Source organism: Salvia hispanica, chromosome 5 (assembly GCF_029641045.1).
Source record: "Salvia hispanica isolate PSC_SH4W2 chromosome 5, Shi_PSC_v1, whole genome shotgun sequence".
Classification (NCBI taxonomy): Eukaryota; Viridiplantae; Streptophyta; class Magnoliopsida; order Lamiales; family Lamiaceae; genus Salvia; species Salvia hispanica.
Window position 1 is genome coordinate 37833915 of NC_142696.1, and position 27004 is coordinate 37860918.

The 27004-nt window shown below is 38.3% G+C and overlaps 6 protein-coding genes across 11 annotated transcripts; 4 read left to right on the forward strand and 2 right to left on the reverse strand.

Annotated features, from left to right (window-relative positions):
- Positions 1–496: 496 nt before the first annotated feature.
- On the forward strand, positions 497–3302 carry LOC125187965 (uncharacterized). Its single transcript, XM_048084659.2, has 10 exons — positions 497–798; positions 908–966; positions 1046–1086; positions 1206–1237; positions 1675–1703; positions 2272–2308; positions 2414–2470; positions 2563–2639; positions 2921–2994; positions 3100–3302. Exons 1-10 carry the CDS (start codon positions 577–579, stop codon positions 3117–3119), a joined length of 648 nt encoding a protein of 215 aa, XP_047940616.1. The 5' UTR covers positions 497–576; the 3' UTR covers positions 3120–3302.
- Positions 3303–3964: 662 nt separating this feature from the next.
- LOC125187963 (U-box domain-containing protein 15-like) lies at positions 3965–6444 on the forward strand. 2 transcript variants are annotated; one of them, XM_048084656.2, is made up of 4 exons: positions 3971–4450; positions 4530–4646; positions 4759–5175; positions 5260–6444. In XM_048084656.2, the coding sequence occupies exons 1-4, from the start codon at positions 4133–4135 to the stop codon at positions 6328–6330; spliced, it is 1923 nt and encodes a 640-aa protein (XP_047940613.1). In that variant the 5' UTR covers positions 3971–4132; the 3' UTR covers positions 6331–6444. The 2 variants fall into 2 exon arrangements, with proteins under 2 accessions (XP_088914850.1, XP_047940613.1); XM_089058724.1 differs by having other exon boundaries at positions 3965–4450; positions 4759–6444.
- A 1-nt stretch (position 6445) lies between these two features.
- Positions 6446–8764, reverse strand: LOC125187964 (Phosphoglycerate mutase family protein). Of its 3 annotated transcripts, none has more exons than XM_048084657.2 (6): positions 8608–8764; positions 8460–8540; positions 7790–7918; positions 7188–7250; positions 6935–7059; positions 6446–6812 (listed from the first exon to the last, which is right to left on the reverse strand). In XM_048084657.2, the coding sequence occupies exons 1-6, from the start codon at positions 8704–8706 to the stop codon at positions 6620–6622; spliced, it is 690 nt and encodes a 229-aa protein (XP_047940614.1). In that variant the 5' UTR covers positions 8707–8764; the 3' UTR covers positions 6446–6619. The 3 variants fall into 3 exon arrangements, with proteins under 3 accessions (XP_047940614.1, XP_088914851.1, XP_088914852.1); XM_089058725.1 differs by having other exon boundaries at positions 6446–6772; positions 6883–7059; XM_089058726.1 differs by having other exon boundaries at positions 6618–6772.
- A 2939-nt stretch (positions 8765–11703) lies between these two features.
- Positions 11704–14320, forward strand: ATSLY1 (Sec1/munc18-like (SM) proteins superfamily). Its single transcript, XM_048087417.2, has 3 exons — positions 11704–11827; positions 11905–12246; positions 12556–14320. The coding sequence occupies exons 1-3, from the start codon at positions 11797–11799 to the stop codon at positions 14052–14054; spliced, it is 1872 nt and encodes a 623-aa protein (XP_047943374.1). The 5' UTR covers positions 11704–11796; the 3' UTR covers positions 14055–14320.
- Positions 14321–19661: 5341 nt separating this feature from the next.
- LOC125187566 (isocitrate dehydrogenase [NAD] regulatory subunit 1, mitochondrial-like) lies at positions 19662–22020 on the forward strand. The gene is made up of 4 exons (XM_048084182.2): positions 19662–20294; positions 20957–21196; positions 21327–21405; positions 21558–22020. Exons 1-4 carry the CDS (start codon positions 19797–19799, stop codon positions 21830–21832), a joined length of 1092 nt encoding a protein of 363 aa, XP_047940139.1. The 5' UTR covers positions 19662–19796; the 3' UTR covers positions 21833–22020.
- Positions 22021–22165: 145 nt separating this feature from the next.
- LOC125190593 (MATE efflux family protein) lies at positions 22166–26443 on the reverse strand. Of its 3 annotated transcripts, none has more exons than XR_007170942.2 (14): positions 25861–26310; positions 25432–25604; positions 24913–25187; positions 24695–24830; positions 24450–24546; positions 24246–24346; positions 23987–24150; positions 23828–23899; positions 23635–23751; positions 23471–23566; positions 23261–23382; positions 23103–23160; positions 22801–22962; positions 22166–22710 (listed from the first exon to the last, which is right to left on the reverse strand). XR_007170942.2 is itself a non-coding variant. In XM_089057951.1 (14 exons), exons 2-14 carry the CDS (start codon positions 26151–26153, stop codon positions 22954–22956), a joined length of 1713 nt encoding a protein of 570 aa, XP_088914077.1. In that variant the 5' UTR covers positions 26154–26180; positions 26317–26443; the 3' UTR covers positions 22166–22953. The 3 variants fall into 3 exon arrangements, 2 of the variants coding, with proteins under 2 accessions (XP_088914077.1, XP_047943880.1); XM_089057951.1 differs by adding an exon at positions 26317–26443 and having other exon boundaries at positions 22166–22962; positions 25861–26180; XM_048087923.2 differs by having other exon boundaries at positions 22166–22962.
- Positions 26444–27004: the final 561 nt, after the last annotated feature.

The following is a 27004-nucleotide window of genomic DNA, read 5'->3' on the forward strand; positions in this document are numbered from 1 at the left end:
CAGAAGTACAGGGATCAAATTGAGATTTTATTACCGCTTTGGTTTGGCGAACGAAAGCGCGTTGCTGCTAAGTTATAAAAGCGTTGTGCAATTGCACTCGGTAATTTAGACCAGACCAATCATGCAAAGAAAAAATATTAAAAGTGCTGATTTGTAAATAGTTTTTTAAGGATATACTTTGATTTTCGCCCAAGAAACGATTATATTCATTTTTTTAATTCAAATTTACCATTGTTTGAAAAATGCATATGGAACAACTTGAATACAAGGGAATGCATCTTTAAATTCTTATACAGATGTAAACAGTATTGTGCTACATATTTTATATGAGAATTATTTATACAAATACTTTATGATAAAAATTTAAATCTACAAAAATAAGTTTTATGCAATGTAATTTATAATTTGATTGTACTACTAATTATAATTTTTTAAACTATTAAAATTCAATTGAATGTATAAAATCTTAAATGCTGTACATTATCTGCAAATCACATTAGAGATTTATTCTTTGCTTGGTTTGCTTCTTTCAGATTATTTTATTTGCCAGAATTGCAAAAAGGAAATCCACAGCACATGTGGCAAAAACAATTTCCATTCCAACATCTTGAATTGTTAAAAAAAAGCAAGAAATTATTTTTTTGGAAAAAGGGAAAAGACTTTTTCCGAGAATCAATTTTAGGATTATTGAGGGAGAAGAAACTAAAAGCAGAAATGGAGAATCGGGCAATTCTGCGAGAGTGGTTCGATCGAGTTGACTCGCAGAAAACAGGAAATATAACTGCTGCTCAGCTCAAGGTTTAGTTCTAATTCAATTAATTAGCTATAATGAGGCGGAAGTAGTGATATTTGGAGAAATTTTGGGGTATTGATTTTTTCTTACATTTTGTTGATGATCATTGATCAGAGCGCTTTGGCCGTCGGAAACCTTCAATTCTCTCTATCAGTTGTTCAGCAAATGATCAGGTGTGATGTTAACTTAGTTAGGCAGGTCTAAAATGAATTGGAAATTTTGAATTTTGACATTGTGTGCTGTGCAATTTAGGATGTATGATTTCGACAGTAATGGAACTATGAGCTTTGAAGGTTTGTTCTTCTCCCTTAATCATCACATAGTTATTGCATTTGTTTTGCAAGATTGTAAAATTGTATACACATTTAGTGAGAATGGACAATGTCTTAACATTACACTTTGTGTTTTCCAGAATTTTTTGAACTCAACAAGTTCCTTCTGAAGGTCAGTGAAGTTCCTCTTTTTTTCTTCCAAGTTTTTAGAACCCTCAAGTTGAGTGGTTTTCATGTTTTCAAGTTTTTAGAGCCCTCAATCATTTGTGTGATTATATTTTACGCTAAAGAATAAGGAAAAACTGCAACTTGATTAAGGCCTTTGGTCTGGAGAGACTAGTTCAAGACATTAGGGAACTAGAGAAGTAGGATCTTTTGTTGCTGTGAATCTTCAACAATGCGTGTGTGAAGTCATTTACCCGTATTCATGCTTCTTAGTGATGATTAATGTTAAAAAGTTGTGGAATCCCATCGTTATTACATCAGTGTCGTGATAGAGGAATAATGAGGCCTTCTGTTCATTTTAAATATGCAAAGAAAGCTTTTACCAAGAAAAAATATTAATCCTATGCTTGTTATGTAACTAGCTCGTGTTTGCTTTTCTTGCAGGTTCAACAGGAATTTTCAAGCTTAGAAAGGTGAGTTGTTGTTACATTTAACTTAGACTGTGCAGTTTTATCTAGTAGAATGGCATTGTTTTATGAGTATTGATTTGGAATATTAGCTCTTGCATAGATTCCACTTGGTTTAGTTTGCTTGATATCCTGAAGAGAAATAGATTTAGATGTATGCATGATCAATATTAACTTTGTATGCTTCTGAGTGAAACCTTCAAAATTGATTGATACCCTTCTGCATTTCTTGTAGATGTACAGAGCTATGATTAAATTTTAATTTTTCATTGACATGCTGTTGTTGGCTATGATTGAAATGGTCTCATAGTGATTTATTGATCTTTGTATCAGATTATTTGAGGAGGTTTTGATACACTTCATGTGACATTTTCTGTTTTCTACTCCGTATATGTTTTAAGCAGCACTTATAAAACACTTCACTGTGAGTCAGCACCTAAAAGTATGTGTCTGACTAAGGAGAATCATATAATCCTGCGTTTAATTGCTTGCCTCGGTTGTTGGTTGTGATTACTGTGGTTATAACATGCAAAAACTAGGTAATTTATGCTATTTTCTCTTTTCGTTGGAGTAGGGGGCATGGATTTCTTGTTCCGGATGAAGCCTACGAGGTATGTAAACATCAATTAGTTGTGAACTTTTAGCTTTTGCAATTTCAAGATGCTTACTTGAGGACTTCTGTTGATACATTTTGTCATACTCTCTTATAACTCCAGGCATTGGTGAAAATTGGTTTTTCTCTCGACTCCCCTGCTTTTTACACTGTTTGTGAGGTAAAGATGCGAAGTAGATTAAAATATGCTGCTGTTTACATAACTTACGAGTTGATAGAGATTACTTATTCCCCTTATCTTTATTATTTCAGAGTTTTGATCGAACGAAGAGTGGCAAACTCAAACTTGACGATTTCATATCTCTTTGTATATTTGTACAGTCAGCCAGGTAAACAGAGCTGAGAAGCACCGATCATAGTTTATCATCGTTTTGATTATATTAACAACTACCTACTAGCATCTGCGCTGTTTGAATGACTCGGTTGAGGAGTATTAGTATCTACTATTATCTGAAGTGCCATAGATTCGTGCTGTTTCACTTTCACTCCCTCTTCAGTTGAAGAAGTCGTTAAAATTTCCAGTTATTATCTGCTAGGCCGAGTTTGAAAACAACAAGTGCTGTTTGTGGTAACACTCAGCATCATTGAGATGTTTTTTATATGTTTTCAGGAACCTATTTAATTCGTTTGATACGAGCAAGCAAGGGAGGGTGACTCTCGATTTCAACCAATTCGTTTACTGCAGTAAGTATTGAAACTCTATTTTTGCTACCTCTCGTGAACTGTCTGCCCTAAGATAGCTTTGATAATCAATGTTCTCATATCTTGTCCCTTTTGTTTCTGTCACAGCTTCAAATTGCAGAATATGATGAGACCCCTCAATCTTATCTGATGAGTAAAGGTTATTTTAATTGAATCGTGTGCTGTAAACATATCCCGTGTTTATTTTTGTAAGAAATACCTTCACGGAGTTGATGTATATTCATAGAAAGATTCGAATCTTAGTAACAAACCTTCGAGTTCATCTGCAACTAAGAGTTCAATTTGAATCACACTAACGCCTGTAGTTGGTTAGGGGGAATGTATTTGCAGTGTCCATGCTGACGACGTCTGAATAAAATCTGCAGCAACACCGGCATATGGAACTAAATGGATCCACAACTAACTAATTCTAAAATATTGAATAATGAATGATGAGCTAAGATGGGGCCTTTCTTCCTCCTTGCTTATCCACAAAAGTCCATCTTCAAGGTTGTAATTTTCGGCAAAATCGGATCGGAAATGGATAAAGAAAACAATGTGGGCCTACGCTAACTGGTTGGTACAGTGGAGTGGTTGAGCTTGTAATTGAGCGTCATGAGCTTGAACCTCATCTCCGTAGGTCCGCTCTTTATAATAACCGAGCTCGTTGTTGGTTTATCCAAAACGCACCCTTGTGACGACGACGTGACTCGTCACCGGGAGAAATGAAAAAAGATAAAAAAGAAACAACATGGGGCGAGACAAGGAAGTGAGAGTGCATGTGAAGACGCGTCATCTTTGTCCACTCCCCAAAACGCGTGGCCCAACTGCCTTCAATTCCATCCATTACCAGTTTACTACGTACCCTTCTCTCCTTCTCTTCCCTTTTTTGTAGTTATTTATTTTTTTTACCCGCGAAAAAAACAAAGAAAGAAATAACCCCAAACTTCCCCCTTAAATTCCGCAATCAAATAAAGTAAATAAAGAAACAAAAAATCTTGAAGCACTGCCCTGCACTAATAAAGTGAACAATCATGGCTTTTTTGCATTGGAAATTCTACTAGCAAGAGCAAGTGGTTGGTGCTAAATATTCCTTCATTCATTCTTTCTTTAGAGAGAGAGAGAGAGAGAGGCAATATTGATGGAGGGAGAAGGAAGCAAGAATGAGAACAAAAACGGCGTTATCTTGGAGGGTGGAAATGGTGTTGAGCTAGTGAGAGAAATGGTGGAGATGATACAGAAAGTTGGGACATACACTGATTTCAGAAAAACACAGGGGAAAGAGTGTGTCAACCTGGTGAGGAGGTTGAAGCTGCTGACGCCGCTGCTAGAAGAGATAAGGGAGCTCCATACCTCCATTTCTGGTGAGGCATTCGATCACTTGCTTGATTTGAACAAGGCGTTGTTGGCTTCAAAGAAGTTGCTCAAGACCTGCAACTCCGGCAGCAAGATTTTTCTTGTTAAGACCCCTCCATCTCTTCTTCTCTTACTATCCCTCTTTCTCTCTTCTCTGATTTTGATCTGTGTTGCTTTTTTAGGCCCTGGAGAGCGAGGCGGTGATGAGCAGATTTCATCAAGTATACGACAAGATTAACCAGGCGCTCAACGGCGTACCTTATGAGAAGCTTGGCATCTCTCAAGAGGTTAAAGAGCAGGTAATTCTCTTTTCCATCTCGTCTGCGATGAATCTTTCTTGTCGCTTGAACTCAAGAAAACAGTTCCATATGTTATCTATGGTGTAAGGAGAAAATATATTGTTCATCTCAGGTAGAGCTAATGCATATGCAACTCAAAAGAGCCAAAAGGAGGACAGAGACGCAAGATATGGAGCTGGCGATGGACATGATGGTCGTTTTCACAAGAAGTGACGAGCGCAATGCAGATGATGCTATAATAGAAAGATTGGCAAAGAAGCTGGAGCTGCACACCGCTGCAGAGCTCGCAGCAGAAAGCGTGGCTGTGAAGAAGCTTGTGAAGGCCAAAGGAAAGAATGCCACTCATCAAGTTGTAGAGCTTCTGGAAAAATTCAAGCAGATTTCTGGAGTTGATGAAAACAGTGTTCTTGATGAGCCCGCATTAGTTAGATGCCTAGAAAAGAGCAAATCGTTATTAATACCACATGAATTTCTCTGTCCAATCAGTTTGGAAATCATGGCAGATCCTGTAATAATTGCCACTGGACAGGTAATCCCATGCTCAATTTCTTTGAAAGAATATCAATGTTTTTACTTAAATTTCGGATTCATTTTCCTGCTGCTATTTGTGCAGACATATGAACGAGAAAGCATACAGAAGTGGCTGAATTCGGGTCACAGAACGTGCCCAAAGACGGGGCAGAAGTTGAATCACTCGACGGTTGCTCCCAACTTTGCCCTCCGCAATCTTATCCTACAATGGTGCGAGAAGAACAACTACGACTTGCCCAAGAAGGAAGTCTGTGATGACCCTGATATAGCGTCATCTCCACTTGCTGAGGAGATATCTTCGTTGATCCAGAATCTGTATTCGTCATATGTAGACGTGCAGAGAGATGCAATTATCAGGATACGCATGCTGTCTAAAGAGTCTCCAGACAGTAGGATCTTGATTGCCAATAGTGGTGGGATTCCTCCATTGGTTTGTCTCTTATCGTGCGCGGATTCAGAAACACAGCAACACATCGTCACTGCTCTGTTGAACCTATCACTGGATGAGGCGAACAAACGGCTTATAGCTAGAGAAGGAGCTATACCTGCGATTATCAAAATCTTGAGAAATGGAACAGAAGAGGCTAAGGAGAATTCCGCAGCAGCATTGTTCAGTTTGTCGATCCTTGAAGAGAACAAAGTTCTAGTCGGCTGCTCCAATGGAATCCTGCCTCTCGTAGATCTCCTGCGGACTGGGACGAACAGAGGGAAAAAGGATGCTGCAACTGCACTTTTTAGCTTGGTGCTAAATCAAGGTAATAGATCAAGGGCAGTCAAGGCAGGTATCATACCGCCATTGCTGCATCTGCTTGAGGACAAGACTTTGGATATGATTGATGAAGCCCTATCAATTTTATTGCTTATCGCTTCACAAGCTGAAGGAAGGAACGAGATTGGACGTCTGTCCTTTGTGCGGAAACTGGTGGAAATAGTACGAGATGGGACTCCAAAAAACAAGGAATGTGCCACAGCTGTGATACTCGAGTTAGGATCCCACAACTCATCTTGTCTTCTAGCAGCGCTGCAATACGGTGTTTATGACCATTTGATAGAGATTACAAGATCTGGAACGACAAGAGCACAGAGAAAAGCAAATTCACTTTTGCATCTGATGAAAAAGAATGAACACATACCTCACATTCCCAGAAAATAGAGGTTCTTGTTAGTTTCATCCTGTCGCAAATGCCTTGTTTTTTTGACACAAACGTGTCCGCTGAAAATGAAGTATTGATGAATACAAAACAATTATTTTCAGAAGAAGATGAAACTCGGGAAAAAGTTTCATGTTTCATTTCAATAACTGATAATGTATACAACTCATAGCAAATTGCTTTATTAACTTAAACATGAGTAGTTCTCAAATTGACATGCTAATGAGTTCCAATCCAATTCCTCTTAAATGGAGTGTTTGAAGATCAATAATGGAAGATGGAAGTCATCATCTATGCTAATCTACGGAGTTCTGCGGTGTCAAGAGCAAACTGCCGGTGCTGTGAGAGAACAGAGGAGAGTCGCACAGCCTCTATTCTTGAGACTAAGTCATTTCCCTCGCTCCTTCCATCTTCCTTAGCTGCATTCATAACCGTCTGCAAAATCTGCAGTGGATCACCGTGACTGACTATTAGCACTGTGCACCTACCACAGAGAAAAAACCATGCTCGTGTTAACAATTCAAGGATACACAAGTATTCAGAAACTTTCTTACTCTTAAAGAACCACTATGGAGGTGCAATAAGATAAGAAAAAGTGATGAATACCCTTCGAACTCTGACTCAATCAGTGTCAATGCGCTCGTGAGCCTGGTGACAACATCTGCAACACTTTCTCCACCTTCCGGCTGCAAAAAGGGATCTTTGGCGTCCAAGTCCCAAATTTCTGAGTACTGCAAAATAAATAAAAAGTTGTTCGTTTAACTCATATAACTCATTAGCTTCATGCACACTGGAAGAGAAACACACTAGTGATGGAATCAGGTCTGAAATTGTATTTATGACCAAGACAATTTCTTACTTTATCATGAGACTTCAGCTCGAATGAAGAACCAAAGAAGCGTTCTCGTAAATCATGTACTACCTGTACAACAAATAGATAGAATAACAGTAGGACCTTTAGGGGCGAAAATATATGAAAGAGAAACAAGTATTCCTACCACAAAATTCCTATGTCCAGAAGGGAATACTAACAAAGTTACACCCTCAGCATAAGATCAACGTTCTAAAGCTAATAATCAGTCAAGGGTAAAAACTAAAAACATGGCTAAACCTCACACCATAAGGCCACAAAGAAGAAGACAGATACAAAGAAAGCAAAGCACTATAGAGGCATGTGTTCTGCAAATTCAAACCCTAAAAAATGATTTTGCCAAACCTCTTCTATTGTTTCCATAAAAATTGGCTTTTTTTTTTCCTACAACAAACCTTTAAACTATATTATCAAGATAAAGCTTGAGAATCAAATAAAATCAATCAACAACTTCACAAAGCAAGCATATATCCACATTATGTGAAACACACTTCAATTTCATGAATTTCTGCAACAATATTTCCCCTCATGATATCAGGGGCAAATGCCACATGGATCAGGTTCCTCCCAGCAGTTGAAACAGTACTCACCTTGCACTGTGGTGGTTCAAGTGGAATATCTAAAACAGAAGCAACCACTTTTGCTGTGTGAGTAGTCCTAGAGAATGGTGAATAGCAGATGCGGACATTTTCCAGGCCGATATTGTTTTCTCTCAGTTCCTGCATCGACAATAGAGGCGTTACAACCGGAAAAGGATCCATCATTCCTCTTGAAAGAGTACATTGCTTATCAAAACATCATAACTATCGCCAATTAATACACAGCTAAAAACAAACTAAAGGCTCAAGTTAACTGAGATACTTTATCCCTAATTTGCCAAGTAAAGGATGACAGAATTCAAAATCAAAACATCTGCCCAGAAACTAAAGACAATGTCACTAAGTTAGTAAATTGCCAGTTGTTTGTTCAGGAATACACCTACAAATTACAGATTCACACCTAAAGCACATCTCAATACATTGGTGATGCACCTACTAGGAAGATTATGCTGTTGTAGAGAAGAACATAAATATTCTAGCTTGATTTTACATTATAGTGCATCACATAATGATTAAGCCAGACAGAAGCAACAAAATAGTGACAACTACAGCAACAAAATAGAAATAAATAATTTTGTGATTATTACCACAAAATCAAACAAAATTGAACGACACAAAATGGAAAGGATTCCTGAATGGTTAGATTAAGAAGATGTAATGCCTTGAGGAATAATTCTCCAGCTGCACGAGCCTGATCAACTCCATCGGAAGCCAGTTGATAGTCTTCGAGAACTCCATTTTCCTGCCACACACACATAATCAGATAATTGAGAATCAACATTTGATAAATACACGACTAATTCACGAACCAGAGACGAAACAATGACACCGGTTTGATTTGGAATGCTTTTGCCGTGCCTAAGAATCCAATAGCTGTTTCTTAGAAACGATTGGTACCCACTCCCCATCAGCGCGCTCTCTCTCTATATTGCTGCCGGAGTTTGGTTGAATTTATTGTGGATGCAGTTTTGGAGCATTGAATTATTTATATATATTTCGCTTAAATACTTGTTTTTTCAGTAATATTTTTATTGTTACAGAATTTTGTGAATATAGAACCAGAATATGAATAAATAATTAGATACAGTTTTAGCTAGGGCTCGGTCCATATGATAACGTCGTGTATCATATTGAAAATATCGGTATGAAAGAATTTTACATCGTTATCGTATCGAAAGCTTCGATATATCGATACCGTATCATAAGTTTTCGATACGATAACGATATGAATTTCCTTATATCGCGATATATTGTTTTATATCAAATATAGTATATCGATATTTTCGGTATACCGAATCATATTGAAAATCAATACATTTGAATTATCAATATATATCGAATATATTTAAATTCCGATACGATATTGAAGTATTGATCTTTGATACGATATATCGAATTTCGGTACGACACATCGAAATATCGATACGGTAATGACATTGATATTATTCATATCGAAAGTTCGATATATCGCGTATTGTGTCAAAAATTACGATATACCGAAAATTCGATAATTTTTCAATATAATACAAGCGATATCATTTTTTCGATATTTTTCTCCGGGCCTAGTAGCGAAAGAGAGATTAAGAGCATCTCCAATAGCGGCTAGCCCACCGGCTAGCCAATTCACGTCGCTAGCCAGTCGGCTAGCCGAAGCATTGGAACCGGCCAGCTGCTGGGACTACCGCAGCGGAAGACACGGAAACCAAACAGGTCCTAGAACGAATCTATTTAGTTGATTATGCATTCGACTCCAATTTCATGCAATTAACATAGATCTATAGATGTAACATCAAATAAACACATAATCATGCATATTCGATGTAGATTCGATTGTTACCTCATAATCCATCATTGGATTGACGTTGCTAGCTGCACCACCCGGAGATCCTTGGTTTATCGACCACGAATCTTCCAACCTATTCCCTTGTCCTTGATTCTCCATCCATGTGGGCGGATCTCGAAGAACCAAATAAAAGTGATATGAGATTTAGGGAAAACCAACACAAACACGAAATTGTCTTGATCTAATCCTATGAATTAGGATAGAACAAGAACAAAAACCAAAACCCTAATCTCCCTCGTGCAAAGGCACGAAAACCGAGGCAAGAGGGGAGAGAGAGAGCGCCGGTTATGGCGGCTAGGGTTAGGGTTTGTGATGTGTGGAGTGCTTACTAGGGTTTCCCATCTCTATACTATTTATAAGCATGGACTTGTTGGGCTAGGATGGGGATCCATGGAATGACTTAAGTGTTGGGCTCACCCATTAGATAAATTACTAATTAAATCAAATGACCCATGATTTAATATATTATCAATGGAATATTATTTTGTTCCACTAAAGAATAATATTGCACTCCCACTTAAATCACCAAATTACAAATAACTTGGGTCCATTTTATTTTATAATATTTCCCGCGTTTAAGATTATCTTGATCCGTCAATTTAATTCTTTTGTCTGCTATGTGACTAGAATTAAATTAATTCTCCAAAGAGTTTTTCTTGTTTGAAACTTTATTTATTATTCGTGGAATAAATTCCAACTGCGCAGTTTTCTGAATAATAAATTCCTCTTTCAAACACCTCTTGGGGATCACCCCTTAGGGATTTAATCATACCACACTGGGCACGCGAATTCTATGAAATAATATTCCAATACCTTCATGTTATTCAATTACTATCACCCAAGATATCATGAACTTGAGTTACGTACAAACTCTCACATATTGATAAGTCAAAGTGGCGTTTGATTGAATAAACAATATTGATATTAATATCATAGACTAGAAAATACTAAACTTTCTGAAATATATTCTTTCAGTAGATAGCAATAAAGAATACATTTCGGATTAGATCCTTTCAGTGCTTTACCACACCGGTGTTACTAATCTCATCTTAGGTAAGAAAGAATTATCACAAACACCGCAACTGTACCAATAGGTAGCCAAAGCCTATCTAGGTTGTGAATACGTTTTTCTTCTTACTAGATCTGGCCAAGTCCCCTACTGGAAAACTCATGAGGAGATTCATCGAATTTCCCTACTTGACCTTCTTAGTAAGAAGCCTTAGACTTGTTTATTATATTTCAATAATAAACCATTATATTATATTATTTATTCTCATAATTAGGTAAACAAGTGGACGTGGCGTTTCTCGTATACATGCACAAGCTGACTGTACAAAGGCATGTACGCTCGAAGCATCTTTTAGTATACAAACCCCAATACCAGCAGCATTTCGGCTAGCCGATCGGCGAGCTCTAGCCGATCTGCGGGCGCTAGCCGACCGCTGGCTGATCCCGCTAGCCGCCATTGTAGGCTCAATTTAGCCGGTTGAATTTTTTTAATGTATTTTTTATGCATTTTTTTTATTTATTGCATTTTTTAATGCATTTTTATGCATTTTTTTATTGCATTTTTAATGTATTTTTTTATAAATTTTTTTAATTATGTAATTTTTTTTAGGATGGACCTTTTTTTAATTTATATAAAATTATTGCATTTTTATTGCTTTTTAATTTATTTTTTTAATAAATTAGTGAGGAGTAGAGTGGGGCGGTGGCTCGTGTGTGAAAGTCCAGATTTTTTTTATTATGTAATTTTATTTTTTTTAGTTAAACTATTTTTTTTTATTTAAATAAAATTAACGAATTTTTCCCGTATATGTATCGTAAATTTAATTTCGTATTTTGTGTTTAATTCCGCAAATGCAGTTGTTTTTGAATTATTTTTACTGCGGCTAGCCTATTTGATTAAAATAATGATGTGGCAGGTGAATTTTTAGTGCTGATGATGACGTGGCAGTGGCAGGGAGAAAGAGTGGCTGGCCTGTGGCCTAAAGCTATTGAAGATGCTCTGAGCCCAGTATATGATGGGCCTGCTAAACCCACAGTACAACTTCCGATGGGAGACGTACAACTTATTGACTAAGCAAAAACATTGACACAAAATTCAGATCTCTCTGTCCAAGCTGCGAAAATACACAAAAATTACTCAGCAGGAATGGCGCTAAATCTCCGGCAGAAGCAAACCGGTAAATCTTCTGTTCGTTCAACTGCCCTCAAATTCACGATTTCAATTTGCTGAATCTCGTTTGCTGAATTTTGGCAGAGTGCATCATTAAGATGCTGAATCTGAACCAGGCTGTGGGCACCGTCGGCGGAACGGCGAACGAGGAGGTCTACAAGATCCTGATCTACGACAGATTCTGCCAGGATATACTCTCTCCGTTGATCCACGTTAAGGATTTGCGGAAGCACGGAATCACGCTATATTTCCTCGTCGATAAGGATCGGAATCCCGTCCTCGACGTCCCCGCCGTCTACTTCCTCCAGGCGACACCACAGAACGTGCAGCGGATCGTCGCCGACGCATCCAGAGCGCTTTATGACTCCTTCCACCTTAACTTCTCCTCCTCCATACCCCGCCCGCTCCTTGAAGACCTCGCAACCGGTACTATTTTCCTTCACAGTTCTATTCGATTTCATTTTTTAACTGTTGTTAGGTTATTTGTAATTTTATGTTAGGAAAATGTGAATTTTGTTCTTTGATGTGGTAGGTCTATGAATTAGTTGATCTGATTAAGTGCAGCTGATCTCGTTCTGTTTATAGTGATAAATGTAGCCAGTTAATTTCATTTTATATTTCCATTAAGTGATCTTGGTAGTTGGTTGGATGGAAATCCTAGTTCATATTGCTTGATCTGGCTTGGATTCGACGGAAGGGCTGATTTAATTTGCCTTTCTTTTTATGCGGTTTAAGGAACAATGAATTCCGATTCGATTCAGAGGATCTCCAAGGTGCATGATCAGTATCTGGAATTCGTGACTCTGGAAGATAACTTGTTCTCACTTGCCAATAAGAATTGCTATGTTCAGTTGAACGATCCATCTGCTGGAGATAAAGAGATTGAGGAAATTATTGAAAAGATTGTTGGAGGATTATTCTGTGTTTTGGCGACCCTTGCAGTTGTGCCCGTTATTAGGTGTCCTCGTGGAGGCCCAGCTGAGATGGTAGCATCCTTGCTGGATCAGAGATTGCGTGACCATTTGCTGGCAAAGAACAATTTGTTTACCGAGGGTGGCAACTTTGCCAGCTCATTTCAGAGACCGATTTTGTGTCTCTTTGACAGAAATTTTGAGCTGTCCGTGGCTATACAACATGACTTTAGGTATAAGCCACTTGTTCATGATGTGCTTGGTTTAAGGCTAAATAGGTTGAATGTGAAAGTAGAGAAAGGTGGGATGAAATCATATGAATTGGATCGCACTGACCCATTTTGGACATCAAATGGGTCTCTGGAGTTTCCTAGAGTTGCTGAGGAAATTGATGCACAGTTGAATAAGTACAAGAAAGATGTCGAAGAGGTCAATAGGAGGACAGGCGGCGACGAAGCTCAGTTTGATGGGACAGATCTAGTTGGCAACACAAAGCATCTCATGAATGCAGTTAATTCTCTGCCTGAATTGACTGAGAGGAAGCAAGTCATTGATAAGCATACTAACATCGCTACTGCATTGTTGGGTGAGATTAAGGGGAGGACTCTTAATGAATTTGCAGAGAAGGAGAGCGAAATGATGGTCAGAGGTGGGATTGATCGTAACGAACTTCTTGGTGTGCTCAAAGGCAAAGGGGACAAGATGGACAAGTTACGATTTGCTATCATGTTTCTCATTTCAACAGAAACCATCCCTCCATCAGAAATTGAGGCGGTGGAAACAGCACTTAGGGAGGCTGAGGTTGATACGAGCGCATTTCAGTATGTGAAGAAGATAAAATCATTGAATGTCTCCCTGGCATCAGCTAATTCTGCAAGCAGGGGCAACATTGTTGATTGGGCAGAAAAACTCTATGGGCAGTCAATCGGTGCTGTAACTGCTGGTATGAAAAACTTGCTGTCCAATGATCATCAGTTGGCTCTAACCCGAACAGTTGATGCATTAATGGAGGGAAAACCCAACCCCGACATTGACTCGTATCTGATCTTTGATCCCCGCGCCCCAAAGTCATCCATGGGCTCAAGCGGCAGCCAGATGAAAGGACCATTTAAAGAAGCTATAGCATTCATGGTTGGTGGTGGAAATTATGTGGAGTACATGAGCTTGCAAGAGCTCGTTCATCGCCAGCAACCTCCAAAGCATGTCATCTACGGGACCACCGAGATCCTCACAGGAGACGAGTTTGTGGAGCAGCTTGCAGTGCTAGGGCGGAAAATGGGTTTAGGAAGTGTTCCACCTAGCGCTGGCAGCTCAAATAGGTAAATGTGTATGAACACCATACATTTTTGCAGCGGTTGTTTCTTTAAATGGATATATAGTGCTTGAAGATATGCATTGGACTTGATTGATGAATCTGTGGAAATTGCCTACACTTCACTATACTGCTGTGTTGTTTAAGCTTGTGTATCAATGCTTAATTCTTGTTATTAGGTTATCATGTTGTTTTACTTTTACCTAATTCTCTTCATAGTTTGTTGCATATGGACTCAAGTCTTGTATCAAATTATTCCTCTCTTTTTTCTCTCTCAGTTGCTTCTCATTTTTATTTAAAAATCCAAATATCGAATTTCTAATTAGCGCCTTGACAGTATTTTATTTTTCAATAAATCCAAACTTTGTTTAGGAGAATCAAAAGTCTTATCACTCGTGCTGACGTGCAATGTCCAATTATCATTGCATAGTAAATGCAAAGGGGATGGGGATGTGGATGATGGATATATAGACATAGATATAGTATATAGACGTAGGCATAGTAGTTGATTGAACTGAAAAGTTCGTTCATTACAAATTTATAACTGACTTTTGACTTTTGCTAATGAAATGAAATTACTACAAATTACGAGAACAAGTCCACCATTTAAAGAGCCATTTTGACTCGACACGGGTTTTAAAAAAGAGTGAACTACATAAATGGTACCTGATCTTTCACTTTCGCACATAAATGGTACCTGATCGTTTTATATCGTTTTTGGTACCCTGTGACAAAAATAACTCTAGGTACTAAATATGTGATTTTTTTGTTATGGAGGATATTTTTGGAAATTTCAATTAAAAGTACTAAAGATGTGATTTTTTTTCTTCTCTTCTTTCTTTTTTTTCTTCATTGGTTTCTTCTTCTTTCTTTTTTCTTCATTTTCTTTTTTCTTTTTAGTATTTTATCTTCATTCATCTTTCATTTTTCTCCTTAGTTAATGTTTCCTCTTTTTTCTTTTCTCTTCTTTATTTTTAGTATTTTATACATACATCTATTTGCATTCATATTATAAATCAATAATATAACACCTAAGTGAATTAATTATTTAAAGTAATTAAATCAATTGAATAATTTTTATTAAATTATTTTATATTCATTTTAGGGTTGAAACACCCAACCAAAAATATTCAACTCTTTATATCATTATAAATATAATTCACAATTTTAAATTTTTATTAAGACTATATTGAATAATAATAAATATAATAATAATTATTATATTACATTATAAGATTCATAATTTAAATAATTATACAATAATTCTTTATTAATTACTACTAGATTTTAGTATTATAACAATAATATTATTATAATAATTAAATACAATTATAACTATAATTATATTTAAGTATATTTGAATGTTATTAATAAATAAATTAATTATTAATTTATAATATTAAAATAATTATATTAATATTGATTAATATTAATAGTATAAAGAGTGAGGAGAATGAGAGAAATATTATAATATCATTTTTGGTACTATTTTTGTTTATGCCTAAAATATCCTTTATGACACAAATGGAAAAATGTATTTGTTTTGAGGGCATTTTGGGGTGAAAATTGTATCAGGTACCAAAAATGTGATTAATAGGTACCAAAAACGATATAAAATAAAGATCAAGTACCATTTACGTGCGAAAGTAAAAGATCAGATATCATTTATGTAGTTGACTTTGTAAGAAAAGTAAAAGGAGAAAGTGAGTGAAATGTGGGACTCATTTAAAGTGTTAGTTTTTTATTAGATTGTGAGTGTAAAAAGTTGGTAGGACGCGAGGTCCGCATACTAAAAGTGGAATAAAGTAAGAGCATCCTCATCCATACTCTTATTTAAGAGTACGGAGGTGGGCCCGGATCCACTTTTACTCCATGTCCTTAGGTAAGAGCACAACACCCACATCCATGCTCTTCCGCAAGGACAAGCTCAAGGGTTCCACCATTCTATTATCAATTTAAATACTTCAATTACTAAAAACATTTCTACAATATAAAAATACATTAAAATATAAAAATGACATAATTAAATCCTAAAAAATAAAGTTTAGACATAATTAAAACACTAAAAAATAAAAATACATAATTAAAATCCTAGAAAATAAAAAATACATAATTAAAATCCTAGAAAATAAAAAATACATAATTAAATTCATAAAATTAAAAAGACTCACTACTCGTTGCCGAATTTCGCCCAAATGTGTTTGATTAGGTCTTTTTGTAGCTCAATGTGGGTTCTTGTATCGCACATTGTGTGTCTTGTTTCGATCATCTCGTCCACCGTCGTATGCACACCTCGGCGTGGGGGAGACCTCGCGGTTGAGCTTTCGGCTTCATCCTAGTCGTAAAAGTTAGCCGCATCAGTACTTCGTCAGCTATAATCATGTTGTACAAGATAATACACGTGTACATGATGTCGGTGATATTCTTAACGTACCACAGCCTAGACGGGGCCTTCACAATGTTGAATCGGCCTTGAAGGACCTCAAAAGCTCTTTCGACGTTTTTCCGAGCAGACTCTTGATGCTACGCAAAAAGAACCCGTCTCGGGTCTTGCGGATTGCTGAACGTCTTCACGAAAGTCGACCACCTTATACCATTGGCGAGATAGTAACCCATGTGGTATGCCTTTTCGTTGACGGTGAAGTCGATCGCCGGTGCTACACCATTCAAAACATCATCGAAGAGTGGTGAAGAATAGAACACGTTCAAGTTGTTGTTGGATCCGGCAACACTGAAATATGCATACATAGTCGGCGACCGCTTCAAGGATAAGCGTTGGGCCGCCACCTTTGTGGCCGCTTAAGTATTGCCCCCTCCAAGCAGTTGGACAATTCTTCCACTTCCAATGCATGCAGTCAATGCTGCCTAGCATACCGGGAAAACCGTGGACTGTTTCGTGAAGATGAAGCAACCGTTGACAATATTCGGTGGTGGGTTCCCGAAAGAATTCCTCGCCGAAAGCAGAACGAACACCGTCGCAAAAAATTTTGAGGCATAGGATTCCAGTTGACTCACCCACATGCAAATACTCATCGAAGAGGTCAGCCGTTTGCCCAGTAGCAAGTTGTTGGATGGCACAAGTACACTTTTGCCACGTCGAGAGACTTTGTCGACTGGCGTCTGTACCTGATTGAAAGTATTCAACACGGGCGGACAATGTGTTGACAATACGCATAAACAACCGTTTTGATATGCGAAAACGGCGCTGAAAGTAATCTTCTGAAAATCGCGGCTGGTCGGAAAAATAGTCGGCAACGAGCCTTTCATTGGCTCCCTCCCGATCACGACGGATGTAGCGGCGAGTTGATCTAGTTGGTCGAGGAGGAGGGGCGGGGGTATTGGCGGCGACATAGGCTTCATAGGCAGCACGATATTGTTTCCGGTATTCTTGTTCTTCACGCTCCGCTACCGAAATGAGATCGGTAAAATCCATTTTTGATTTTTTTTAGAGAGAGTTTGAAAATATGAATGAGAGATAATTTGATGTGAAAAGTGGATGATGAATGTGTGCATTTATAGATGATTTTGGGATTAAAAAAAAATTCCAAAAATTCCAAAAAAACATCCATAAACGGCTCTATTTTTTGGGAATCCAAAAATATATTTTTTTTTAATTTTTGATATTATTTTCGAATTTTTGAAAAAAGAAAAAAGAAAGAAAACAAAATTTCCAACGGCTATGTCGTTGGCCAATCGCAGCCCGCCACATAAGCCTGCTCAGCGGTACGAACGTACTCTTATTTAAGAGCAGCGTTGTGCTGCTGGCACGAATGGACGATTTGCAGCGGTGGACAGCGGTAGGGCGTGCCGCTGGCAAGGACGGACACCCTATCGCTGTGGATGCACTAAATGGTTCTATAAATCGTGGACAAACAAAAATGGCAAAAAGATTCTTTAAATCGTGGACGGAGGGAGTAATATATAGAATAAATTGATTGAATGGCCATAAAAATAAGGCAGACATTAGAGCGTCAACTATAGGGGAACTGCGGCGGGGGTGGTGGACGAGGGCATGCCGGGTAGGCGGCGGGAACAGGATTGGGGGGGCGGGGCGCTGACTGCGGCGCCCTATTGCAAGGTGCCGAGAGCCGCGGAAACATTTTCTTTTTGCCACCGACGACGGAAGAAGGACACTCTTACACTACTCATTTTTTCCTTGTCATTTTTCCTTGTAAGAGCATCCATGACTAATACCCTATCGTCATGCCAATTTTTCTTATGTCTTCATTTACCTCTTTTTCTGCATTAGACCACAACTCTTACAATGATGCCCTCTTTTAATGTCGGTGCACAAACCCCCACCCCCTCCAACATCGTGGGAGTGAGCGCGCAACGGGAAAATTCCCGCGCTCGAGCCCCGTGTCGTGGCTCCTCCACCATAAACGATGTTGTGGATGCTCTAAAGATTTTGAAACAACACAATATAATAAAGAACCTCGCTGCGCATGAGATTAGAGCTTAAAAATCGGCGCTCAAGTGGCAAAACACACTAACGATGTGATTGTTGTGGACACAGATCCTCTGCTGTGCAATAAAACACAGCATGAGGTGCTGTGGTATAAAACGCAACATATAATGAATAAAACGCAAACGTTAAACTTTGTTTCATTTTTAATGCCTTTCCCCTATAATTAAATATTTGAATACTACTATTATGGCCCTCCCTCGTTCCATTATCTACATTTTTAATGCCTTTTCCCTATATTTAAATATTTTAAGCTGATTGTGATGTGATTTAGATTTGCCTAAATAAGGGAGTATTAATTATTGACTTTAAAGATGAATAATATTTCTTTTTATGATGATATATTTTATGTATTATAATGATTCTCACTAGTTTTATCACTATTACACACATTCCTATCAATAATGCAAATTCATTTTTAGTAATCAATGACAAAAAATAGAAACCAGTTTTATATAAATACATTTATATATTATATTGCACTTCTTCTATAAATATTATTAATGCAAATTCATTTTAATAATTAATAACAAAAAATATTGAAATAAGCTTTATAATTATATTAGCATACAATATATTATAATAAATTAAAAAAAGTCATTGTAAAGATTAAAGAAGTATCATACCGTTTGAAAATGAATCGTTAATAGTAGTATTTGTTTAGCCAAATTTTCAGTTTATTATTCTTGCAAATATAAATAGTGCGAATTCTTTTTTAATAATTAATCATGCAAATACAAATTTTATTAATTACCGAGAACAAATAAAACCTGCTTTATATATATAAATATATATGGGAGAGAATGAACGAGGTGGGGCCAAGGTTGTAGTGTAGGAATATTTAATTGTGGGCAGAAGTCTTTGAAATAAAACTAACTTTAAAGTTTGCGTTTTGTTCAATATTGATAGCGTTTTATACCACAGCACCTCATGCTGTGTTTATTGCACAGCAGAGGATCTGTGTCCGATTGTTGTTTCTAATAGCCAAACACTTGCATATTGTTGAAAAATGATATAGAAAATGATTTGTTATAAAAGTAACTGAACTTATCAATGAACGAATTCTATTAAAACATAAAGTGTAACACAAAACATCACAAAAGTTTAGGGGGTAGATTGCAAAAAGCGAGAATAGTCTGCGTTTCGATGCGTTATTCGTTTTACCCGCTCATTCATACTTCACTTTTCCATGAAACTCCACCACCACCTGAAATTGAATCACATCTCATTTCCGAAAAAAAACTAACCATCCAACCCTAATTCCTCTCTCCATCTCGGATCCATCGCCATGTCTCGCCGCACGCTCCCGATCGTCAGGAATCTCCTCTCCGCCCGATTCCCCACGCGATCCATCACCTACATGCCCAGCCCCGGCGACGGATCTCCCCGCCCCGTCACTCTCATCCCCGGAGACGGCGTCGGCCCGCTCGTGACCGACGCGGTCGAACAGGTCATGGATGCGATGCACGCGCCTGTCTATTTCGAGAGGTATGACGTGCGAGGCGACATGAAGAACGTGCCGCCGGAGGTGCTCGAATCGATTAAGAAGAATAAGGTGTGCCTGAAAGGAGGATTGAGGACTCCCGTGGGCGGAGGAGTGAGCTCGCTGAATATGATTTTGAGGAAGGAGCTCGATCTCTATGCCTCGCTCGTCCACTGCTTTAATCTGCCCGGCCTCCCCACGCGCCACGATAATGTAGATATTGTCGTGATCCGGGAGAATACCGAGGGAGAATATGCCGGTCTTGAGCATGAGGTTATTCCCGGTGTAGTTGAAAGCCTTAAGGTATTTATGTCCCTCGCATTTGTGTGTGTGTTTGCTCTGTGCTCCTTTTCACTGTGGAATTATTGTGTAATTTTTGGGCAAGTGTTAGACTAAGCTATATTCATTTAGCTAATGGAATGCATGGAATAATTGTGAAATTAGAGGACCTAATTTTTTAGTTTGTGGATCATGTAGTTAGCTCCGCTATTTATATTCTGCAACTCTCCAAATAGAAAAAGGATGAGTAACTGGATGATCTTATATGTTCTAGATGGTTGAGTTTCAGAGTAGGAATTTGATTAATGTGAAAAGGCAGTCATCTAATTGATCATATAGTCTTGGGATCAATGTTGATTTTTGAGGAATCGAACTATGTCAGACATGAAGTTGTGGTTTGAGACTTGAATAAAGTATTTAACCACAGAGCTTGGATTATGTTGTTTAGAGCTTAATCTTATCTGTCCTTTCGAATTTTTCCAAAATATTTATTTTCCTTGTGCATTATTATATGCAGTAGTTTAAAAATTGGATCAAGTTAAGCAAGCCTTCTGTAGTATGCTCTGGGGGAAAACTTAGATCATCCATTTTGCTTCTTGATATATTGCAAGCGTAATTGTTGGTAACTATGTAGGTAATGACTAATGAGTTGGTATATCTGTTTCTTACTCTGTGACCATTGCTAGGTGATAACAAAGTTCTGTTCAGAACGGATTGCAAAATATGCTTTCGAGTATGCCTATCTCAACAACCGGAAGAAAGTGACAGCTGTGCACAAAGCTAACATCATGAAGCTTGCTGATGGTCTATTTTTAGAATCTTGTCGCGAAGTTGCTAGCAAATATCCTAGTATTCAGTACAATGAGATGATCGTGGACAACTGCTCAATGCAGCTTGTTTCCAAGCCAGAGCAATTTGATGTGATGGTAAGTGATGTGAAAGTAATTTGCTTATGTTCCTCTTTCCTTTCCATATGAGGTGCATGTGGGTTTTCACTGTTGGCCTTAAAACATATACAGCCTTGAACTCATTACTGAGAAAATTTACATTTTTCAGGTAACTCCAAACCTTTATGGGAATCTGGTTGCAAATACAGCTGCTGGTATAGCAGGTGGTACTGGTTTCATGCCTGGAGGTATGTGTCGTAAATAAACTCGAGACACTCTTTTCCCAACGAAGGACTTTATTCACTGAGAATTCACTTTTTTCTGATGAGAATGTTATTATGGTGGGTCATTGTGTCTTTCCAGGCTGTTTAACATTTGACTAATCTGGCTGTGACTTCAGGGAATGTGGGCTCTGATCATGCGATTTTTGAGCAAGGTGCTTCCGCAGGTAATGTGGGTAATGACAAATTACTGGTACAAAAGAAGGCTAATCCGGTGGCTCTGCTTCTTTCATCGGCTATGATGCTGAGACACCTGCAGTTTCCTTCATTTGCGGACCGATTGGAGTCTGCAGTGAAGCGCGTGGTAGAAGAAGGTAAATATCGAACCAAAGATCTTGGAGGAAACTGTACCACCCAGGAGGTTGTGGATGCTGTCCTTGCAAATCTGGAGTGACTCCAGATTTCTTATAGTGTTTTTGATTTACATATTTCATAGTTGAGTTTCATTGTTCCTAGGCTAAAGGCTAATAATGATAAGAGGATCTTCTCAATTGATAGGGCAAAAGTTGAAATTTTGCATTTGGTAGAGCTGTTTGATATCCCAATAATGAAATTATCATTTGCTTTTGTGTTCCTTTGATAGCCCATCCACTATTCACTTGATCTCTATCCTTTAACATCCAAAATCATATTATTATTTCTTTTGATTAAAATTGTATATTCTAATTAAATTGATATGATATGATATTAAATTAAAATAAAATATTTACATAATTAAAATAAAATATAGATAATTAAAATGTTACAACTCAACTTTTACTGAATATTTTTTTACATTTTTAACGTACATCAAATTGTTTTGGCAGTCATAGAAAACGTGTCTTTGCTGTAATGCTTCAACACAACATTATAAAACCCCGCCTTCGTTTGCCATCTCAAGTGTGGACCGGAATCACTAATTTATTGCTCGAGGTCGCCACCTTCTTACCATTGCTCGGAGTAGTTACAAAAGTATGGGGTAACTAAAAACTTAAAATAAAAGGGGAAAAAAAATAGTCATTTGACTGTTGCCAACGAGAAAGTTGGAGAAAAAAGGAAAATCGATTTTATAAAAAAAATAAAAATTACTTCTAATATTAATAGACTGAAATGAAGCTCACTCGAACATCCACACGTGGGCTGCACACTCCATTCTAGGTGGCTGTGCGGGCCACATGTGGGCGTGGCAAGTGGCAAGTGGGCTTTCCATCCCCCACGAGATAATGTTCCATTCCGCTACCCCCTGCAACGCAGCTCATGGCTATGTCATTTCTGCAGGACGAGCGAGCAAGCCTGCGTTGCCAATGCCCTTAGACAAGTTTTGTTGATTTTAAATCTGAGACACACTGTGATCTTTTGACCAATAAGAAGAAAGAAGAAAACCTAAATTGCATATTTGCATCCACTTGATTAATCTCTAAATAAATTGTAGTAAATTTCAGTGTTGCACCCTCCAAACAAGCTCCTGTAGATTGTTCTTCTATGGCTCCAAAGGGCTGCAGAATTCTCAAACATCCTTCACTTCTTGAATTCTCATCAAACAAGCTGAAAGTTTAACAACATTTCAAAATTTGCAACCAAAAGCCACAGCCATTCCATTGAAAATTTTGAGCCAACAACACTTGCATGTTCATTCATCAAGCTACACCACCACAAATGAAAATTCTGCACTAGCCAAAACCTACCTTGACTTTGTTAAGATCGCTGTGGAGGAACCACCACGGGCCACTACGTTGTGACAATCTGAAAAGAAGGATATACAAATGAATCAAATTCAACACAATGTGTGTTGCAAACTTGGTTCAATTGACAAAAGAAGACGCAAGATGAGTGTCTACTTTACCTGATGAATCCAGCTGCTGTTCTTAGTGCCATTAAGAGAGTCAGACCGAACCAAACACCGGGAAGACCAACAAGCTTAGGAGCATATAGCAAAGCCACACAAGATATTGCACCAGACCCCATCTACGATTGAGTATTTGATCATATCAAATTAATGCTTTATGTGTTACTAAGATGATCGATTCATGTAACAGAACACCTATAAAGTTACCATTGAGATTGCAGCGAAACGGAAATCCGAGACACCATAGTAGAGACCATCAAGTATAAAAGCTAGAGCATTTATAGGTTGGCTGGCACAGACAAACTGCATCATTACATGAAACCAAGTTAGCAATATTATCCGTATTGAAAACAAAACCAACTCATACTCACCAGGACACCAGTTCTAACGATCCTCAAGACTTCAGCATCCTTGGTAAATATTGGAGCCAATGAACTAAAAGAAAAGCCTAGTATCACAGCCAAGGAAATGCCAGTAACAAGACCAATCTGGAACACAAAAAGCCAATGTCAGAAAATTAAATGATAACCTCATTCAGAAAAGAATGCATTATCTGTAAGTTACCTTTAATACGAACTGAGTGACATCCTTCACGTTAGCATAATCTTTTTTGGATATGTAACTGGCGACCAAGGCCTGTCGAAAGCCAAAATTTGTGACTCACGAAGTAATCAAGATAAGCCCATGAAAAGAAAATGCAGGAAAAGGGAAAGAGAGGTTCACCTGAGCTGCTGCTCCAAGTGCATCAGTAAGTAGTGATACAGCAAGCCAAACTTGGGTGCAAATTTGATGTGCAGACATAGCTACGGGCCCCAGGCGAGCCGCCATGGATGTACCAAGTGTCATCGTCAGAAGAACAGCAAGAGTCCTCCCAATTAGAAAACCACCTAACCCCCCTAAACTTGTCAGATACCAATAAACTCCAATACACTATGTCGATAAGAAACATGAAGGAAGAGGAGTAGAAGAAAAGCAAGCTTACCCGATTTCAGATAATTACCAAACTGCAGTTCGCCAAGCTTTGGAGGCAATAATACCGCTCTCTTGTTAAGACACCATGCCATTGAGAAGGTGACAATGTATCTGCCACAATGAATGGGTCATTAAAACAGAATAATTGAGAAAAAGTAGAACCTAGCATCTAAGTATAATGAAATCCAAGGAGAAGCATAAGTGAATCACATACTGAGAGATAACGGTGGAAATTGCAGCTCCGTTGACACCTAACTGAAAATAATACATAAACAGAGGAAAGAGGAGTATAGCAGTAAAATTTCCAAATCCTGCACAGGCCAAAGTTGCATCGTTTTTCAGGAAAAGAAACATAACCGTGTCAAAGTATGATTTATCAGACGTAAATTAGATAACATAAACGAGTCATTGAATTGCTTGGTCAGAAATTCAACAAACTTAATAAAACCGAAAACTTACCTAAACAGTATACAGGCGTCGTTGTATCCTTGAAGCCGCGAAAAATGCCTTGAAGGGCCAAAGAAACAACAAAGGCAGGAGCACCTAGGGCCCTCAGGATAAGAAACCGCTGTGCATGAGCACGCATTGAAGAAGCCTGCAGTGACAATAAAGAGCAACTTTGGAGTTGCCATGAACGGAAATGGTTCACAATAAGGCAAACAGAAAAAGAAGCCTACCGGTGATATGCCCATCAAACTGAGAAGAGGTCCAGATCCCAAAACAAGTGCCGTAGCTTCAAAGATGCCAATGCCAACAGCTAAAAACAGAGCAGTCGACACTGAAGATAGCTGCAGCTTTTCCACTGCATTATTGGTAGAGGGTTTGCTTGCATTCTTTGCAATGTCTTCAGCCACGAAAGAAGTAGCAACACTGAGGAGGGGAATATTGAAAAGCTTCGAGATTATGTTGAAGAGTGAGATGGAGACTCCAGCAGAACCCAACTCCACAGCACCTGAAGACAAGCTATGTGTGAGGGGAAAAAACGATAATTTTCATCATATCCTTAAAAGAGTAAAGACATTAACAGTTTGACGAATAGGAAAGAAAAGGGAAAGAAGAAATCTGTTTTTTCAAAAGTAATTTGTTAAACTTCTCTTTGTTACATGAAGAAAAATTCGAGCAACTATAGATAACCAGCAAAAAAGTAAGGTGGAGTCCAAAGAAACAAATTCCAAAAGAAAGCTAGTCCATCTTACCCAAACGGCCAATATAGGCAGTCTCCAACAGTTGCACAATCGGATCAATCGCCTGCCCACCAATTGCTGGTAACGACAACATCACAAGCTCGCGCCTAACATTGCTTGTAGCATTATCAGCAGGATCTTCCCTCTTCTCACTTATTTGAGAAGAGACAGCCCCATTCAATTCACTGCAAACAACAAGAATTCATCTGAACTGACTATTCAGCACGACAAGCTACCTCACCGGCACAGACATCAGACATGCCATCTGAACTACATGTAACACTCATATAAATAACACAGCAGCAAACAAAGATCATCTCGAAAGCACTCCTATGGCATCAACAACACCAATTCTCCTCTCCATCACAAATTATAGCTCAAATGCATCAAATACATTGCAAAATCTCATCTTTTTCTAAACAAACAAAAAGATGGTCATACCTAGGCCCTCCATTTGAGTCTAGGGAGAGGGATTCTTGTTTAAGAGCAACAGTCTCCTCCACGTCATCAGACTCCACATTGCAATCCGGCCTTAACTGACAATTCAATCTTGGAAAACTCTCCCTCCGCCGAATAATTGGAGATGGCAGCAACAATTTTGCACCAAAGCTTCTTCTTTTCCCCACCCAACACCGAAACCCTTTCGAGCTTACCGCCAGAGAATACAATTTGTTGGTTTCCTTCGGTAAGCCGCAGGAAACCGCAGTGCCAGCAGCGAGCTGCGCGGCCGCCATATTCACAATGCAATCGATAATCTTCTTCTGACAAAAAGGGAGTGAGAGACTACATGAGAAAATAACTAATCCCATATGTAACCCAAGTTTGCGATATTTCCAAAATCAAGGGAGGTGACATATGGAAATATAATGAAACAATAAAAGGCGATTCTTCTCTCACCTTTGCTATCGGTAAAAATGGAGTAAATGTTTTTTAGCAAGCCAAGAAATTTTTGATGTGGCTTAAATTATTCGATTGAGTCCGAGGTAGTATATCGAATTGAAACCACGCCGACAATTATTAGTTTTGATGGGCTATTTTTGTCCATATCACCACCATTTGCTCGTTTTGAATGAAAATTTCTATCTTGATTTTTATCAATACCTTTTTTTTTCTTACTCAATATTACTATCCTTTTAATTTGAGTACTTCTTACAGCATCTTCTCCACATTTAAAAAAAAAAGGAAAAAAAAAAGAAAAAACCACATTTTCTCGTGAAAATAGAGGCATAAAATATCACTACTAAGAGCATCTCCAATGGTCGGCTAGCGACCGGCTAGCTGATTTTTCGCGCTGGCCGATCGGCTAGCCGAACCATTGGAGGCGGCCAGCGCGAAATCGGCGAGCGGACCGGCGTGGGCTGGCCGATCGCTCGGCGCTGGACGATGCGCTGGCCGATCGGCTAGCCGCCATTGTGGCGGCCCGATCGGCCAGCGCCGATTTTTTTTTTTTTTTTTTTTAAAAAAAACCTATATAAACGCGATTTTCGTTTCATTTTCATTTGCACCACTTGTTTTAACGAGTTTTCTCTCTCTCTAACTTTCTGTACAAGAGCATCATCGAGCGATGAGTAGCGCGGGTGGTAGC